This window comes from Charadrius vociferus, unplaced genomic scaffold (assembly GCF_000708025.1).
Source record: "Charadrius vociferus isolate BGI_N301 unplaced genomic scaffold, ASM70802v2 scaffold433, whole genome shotgun sequence".
NCBI lineage: Eukaryota > Metazoa > Chordata > Aves > Charadriiformes > Charadriidae > Charadrius > Charadrius vociferus.
The window spans coordinates 2,937,868-2,942,827 of NW_009647846.1; the positions used below are offsets into that span (position 1 = coordinate 2,937,868).

General features: G+C 52.3%; 1 protein-coding gene across 1 annotated transcript in view; it reads right to left on the reverse strand.

Annotated features, from left to right (window-relative positions):
- SSUH2 (ssu-2 homolog (C. elegans)) overlaps positions 1 to 4,960 on the reverse strand; it is a 10,873-nt gene that overhangs the window by 4,018 nt on the left and 1,895 nt on the right. The window contains exons 3-7 of the mRNA XM_009882886.1: positions 4,742 to 4,743; positions 4,264 to 4,326; positions 3,260 to 3,345; positions 1,688 to 1,780; positions 467 to 572 (exon numbers count right to left, since the gene is read on the reverse strand). Of these exons, the coding sequence (XP_009881188.1) occupies positions 467 to 572; positions 1,688 to 1,780; positions 3,260 to 3,345; positions 4,264 to 4,326; positions 4,742 to 4,743 (350 nt within the window). The remainder of the gene's footprint in view (positions 1 to 466; positions 573 to 1,687; positions 1,781 to 3,259; positions 3,346 to 4,263; positions 4,327 to 4,741; positions 4,744 to 4,960) is intronic.

Sequence of the window (4,960 nt, forward strand, 5' to 3'; positions counted from 1 at the left end):
CCTCGGAGGAGGCTGAGGTTGCTCTGCGGTGCCGAGGGGCAACGGCTCGAAGCCGCCCTGTTGCCGTGCTCCTGGTGCCGCACCGCCAGACCACACAGGTCCCCGGCGGTTACCCTGCGCCTGCCGAGGCGTTTCTGTTCCAGCCCAGAGCCCCCTGAGCCCAGCGTTCCTGCAGGGAGCAGCGAAGTCGCGATCTCCCAGTGGCTGCCGATGGAAAAAGACCCACTTTTGGTGGATTTGATAATCCCATTGCTCCCCACGTCTCTCCCGACTGTAGAAATGGGACAAGCTGTGTCCCATGAACAGGACCGCGGCAGCTCTGCTGCAGGGGAGGGCACTGGTTATCGCCGTGTCCAGAGCAGCCGCTCCCCACGGCAGCAGAGGGGCGCAGCTGGAAGCATTTCCCGTTCCCCCTTGTTCACAGCCGCACAGGGAGGGATGTCCTCCAGCCCCGAGGCACACTCACCACCGCGTTTTCATCTTTGAATATATTCTCTCCACTGACTTTGCTGAGAAGTTTTCCTGGGAAGTTCAGATGATGCTCAGAGACAAATTCAAAGACATTGTTCTTCCTGCAAGAGAGAGGGGAAACAGCCGAGCGACGCGGGGCTGTTTGTAGGGCAGTGAGCTGTCTCTAGGCTCTTTCTAATTGCCCAAGTGGTGCTTGAATGGGCCTCGATTTCTGAGGACCACAGTCATGCCTGCCTAACCTTTGTGCGCTCCCGCATTAGTTTCTTAATAACCTTGTACATGCACCAACCATGGATGATTCTTGCATAAACGATCCTGAAATCAGACCTTCACGGTGATCACCTTGCCTTACAGCTTTCAGAGCCTGCTACACCTATTAACTCCTTGCTGCAGGAGAGGTCTTACATTGCCTTTCCAAAGCCGCGGCTCCTCTTACAGTGAACCATTTTGCTCTATTATTTGTGGGACGCGGGCATGGTTAGTGGCTGATGGTGGCCTCCATGGGGGCTGAAGGTCTCGTCTGGCAGAGCTGTGTTTGTCTGGGGCAGCGCAGCCCCGGCGCCCCCGCGCCCCCCAGCAGTCCCGCCAGTGTGACAGGCATGGCTGGGGAATTTCCAGTCTCTCAGGATGGACGGAGATGGTGTTTTGAAAAATGAAGGTCTTCACACAGGGTAATTGAAGGCATTTTGTACAAAAGCAGGAAAGTGCTCAGGAAGCGCCCAGCAGGGCAGGTAATGGCTTTTAGCTGAACCTCACGAGCTAAGATCTTTTTCAGCCCCATCTGTTATCCCTGGCACTGGAGCTCCCCGATGGGAGATGCCGGAGCATCACACGGCCAGCAGCCCTGGGCCATGGCCACAGCCCCGGCAAGAGCAGCTCGGCCCCTGGCCCGGGTCACCCCTGGGTGCCGGGGGCTCCGGGTGGGCTGCGCCAGCGCGTCCCGGGCAGAGGCTCAGCTGCTCCGTCTCCATCGCTGACTCTTCCTGTGACCTTGGCCAATCCTTTACCACCGCGAGCCCACTTCAGCTCCCACCGTGGCCCAGGACAAGACTGTTCCGCTAAGGACAAAAACTGCCCCGCAGCCCCTGTTTCTGCCTGACCAAAGGCATTAAATCCTCTCCCAGGTCCCCGCTAGGGAGCCCAGCTGAGCTCCCAAGCCTTGCAGGAAAATAAGGAACAAAAGTCACAGCTCTGAACTCCTACCCATGCTGCTTACCAGGTTACCACCAGCTGCTTGAAATGTTGGAGCTTTCTCTCTCCCTGACAGGTCGCGCAGGTCTTGCTGCCCCGGCCAGAACAGGTATTGCACCTTTGGATGCAACAGTCAGGGCTTTAAACAGGACTTTAATCGCTGCCCACATCCAGAGTTCTGTGGACCCGCGGGCGACTTGTTTCAGACGGTGGGGGCAGCTCAGGTGGGTCAGCAGGACAGGACTCGAGAGGGCACACGCACCGCATGTAGGTCATCCCCCGGTCTATGACTCAAGGGACATCGCACATTTGCTGGGAAAAACAAATGACTAATGCCAACCTCAAACCTATTTGTAAATGTGGAATTAGCCAAAGAATATATTTGTACATCTAATTAAGGGCGATCACAATTTCCCCACACAACGGTAGGAAGGAGAGTGTCACTTTGAAGACGCTGCTGCCTGTGCTTCTACCAGATGCAGGAGGCATATGCGTATGCATGGAGCATTTTGATTGCATCAATGCAACGCAGATTAGCAGCCGTTAACAACTGATTCATTAAGGCTCTTCAAGCCATCATTAGCCCCAGCGGATTCATGCTTTAGAATGACTGCCATGATTATGTGCGATACCATCTCTGTTATTTTAAACTTAATGGAGCCACATAAACAAAACAGTTTTAGAACAGCGCTTTCTTTTTTTTGTCACTTAAAGATCATTTTTAAGCCTGTTAAGTTTCATGTTTGGAAAAACCAGAGGGTGGTAATAACTCTCCAGGCTGCGCTGGCAGTGAACCCTGCCAAACCCCGGCCGTGCTCTGCGGGAACCAGACCTCAGAGCAGCTCTGAAGTTCGCTGCTGCCATCCCGGACCGGCTCCTTCCAGCCCCGTCCCACCACCCCGGCCCGGCTCTGAGCCCACCGAGACCCAGACGGGAGGTGGAGCGTTGACCTGGGGAGACTCGGACCCTCTTTCCTGCCCCAGCCCCTAAAGGTCTGAGAAACCCTGCTGTCATCGGAAAACCCAAAGCCTTCCCCGGGTTCCCAGAGATGCTGGGAAATGCAGCAGTCTTCTAACAGAAAGGTACAAAATATGGCAGAAAAGAGAGCCAAAAAATTATTATTTTCCAAAAGCTTAAGAGCTTCTCTCGTGAGTTTGGGACAGCAGCCTGGTTTCTGAATGCTGAGGGTGGGCCACACAGAGTGAATAATAGATGTTAAAATGAAAGCTCACTTGAAAATCAGAGGGAAAGGCTATTTCTCACCAATTTTTCCTGGATAATAAAGCCACTGCTGTACTGCTTTATCTGTTAGGTGATCTTCATGGTAGAAAACCAAAAAAAAGGCACAGAGGCATGTAGAGCATGCCCCAGCTCTGCACCGTAACCTCTGCCAGCAACAGGCACGTGGAGTCCTTTTGGCTCAAACGTGCTGGATTAAGGGCTTACTCCCCCCTACCAACTTCCCGCTATTTTCCCCGTACCGGCGGATCCTCAGCTGACAGCCTCCACCACGCCGGTGGGACTGGGGTGACTGGTTTCCACTCCCCCCCTGGCGCGCGGCAGGGTGGGAGCGGAGGTGCGGAGGAGCCCATCGTACCTTCTGCGACCTGTACCTGAACACAGCTGGCACCGGCTCTGCTGCTTCCGCCTCCAGCGGGACCCCTTGCACGTCACACACCTCGTCTACAAATACACCGCAGAATTAAAACAGGTGCTGACTGCCAGCGTAAAAATGTCAAGTTTATAAATCAAAAGCTTTTATGCATGTTATCGGAATAATTGCTGACTTAGGCTTGCAGAGAAAGGCATATGCCGAGTGCATACACGGCAAATGAAAAGAACGTACAAAATAGCTCATAAATTGTGACTCTGGATTAGTTAGGTGTTCCAGTCAAACTCAGCAGTGATGCAAACTGGACACACGATCTAGGTTGACATGTCCTTTTTCTTACACACATGTTTTTCCACTGTTATTTATTAACGTAGTTAGTAGTAGACTCTTATTTAAGTATTCACATATAATCAGATTAACTTTAATTAAGGGGCAATTTTAGTGCAGTAACAACAAATCTTTTGGCTGTCTTTGGCAACATCTGTGCAGAACAACAAGTAAAGACGGGAGGGCAGGTTTGTAGCTGCACTCACGCCCCTGGGCTGAGCCCCCTCTCCCGCTCAGAAACCCCGAACGCCGAACGGAGCATGTCTGAAACCAGCAAGCGGTTTGCTGTATTTCGTGCCTCTGATCCGACCTCATCTCAACAGCCCAGAAGCAAATTCTCCTGTTCCTCTCACCATCGTAACACAGAGGCTATTATCAGTTGAGGATGGGGTAAGACATCTTTGCCACCTGGGCGGGATTTTGACACCCCCATTCAGCATCTCTGCAGGACGCGGGAGCATCAGCGGGAACCTGAGCTGAACACCAGCGGGTTTGGGATACAGGGTGGCAACGGGGCAATAAACCAGAACTTGCCCCATGTTCCCAGCCCTCGTAAGAAGCACAGCAATAAGATAGTATGTGTTGTAATTTTGCAAATGAAGCCCAAACTTGGAGGAATAGGAAAGGCAGGCTGCCTGGCGGAAGGCTTCCCGGCTCCTTACCCGACCTGCCCCATGGCACACCCCGCACTTGGACCGGCCGTGACCGTGGCATCTGTGGCAGTCCTGAAATCAGAAGATTATTCATGCACACAGCTGCCCAGGGACTTCGGATATCTCATATTATGCACATGCACTCTTCCTGCATCAAAATTCAGTGATAAAATTCTGGTCCTAACAGGACAGAATCCAACACCGCAACATTGTGCTGTACGACCATTAAAGGAGTCATAAATAATAATTATTTAACAAAGGCAAATGTCTACGTAGTGCTGGCAAAAGAAAGTAAATTTTGCTTCTTTATTCATCATTTCACTTAAAAAGTAAAACAAATTGACCAGCTATAGAGCTTGTCTAAAGCTAAATGAGAGCTGTCACGCAAACAAATGTTCTGCTAATGTTGAAAAAAAAATTTAACAAAAGAAGAAAGATTATCCAGTGCTGTTTCTTGAAGAGGCTGCAGCAAGATTTGTCCTCAAACTTCTAGAGGAAGAAAACACCGAGAAGAAGGGATCTCTGACTCTTTTCTCTGGTGTTTAAAGAGGAAAACCCCGAGAAAATGGGAACCATAGCGAGCTGCCCATGCCTGTCCGGAGGAGCTGGGGGTCCCGGGGGAGGGATACTGCCCCGGCGGGGGGCTGCTCCCTGAGGAGCCCATCGGCCGGGGAAGGGGCTGCGGGGGGCAGGCGCTCGCCGGCGC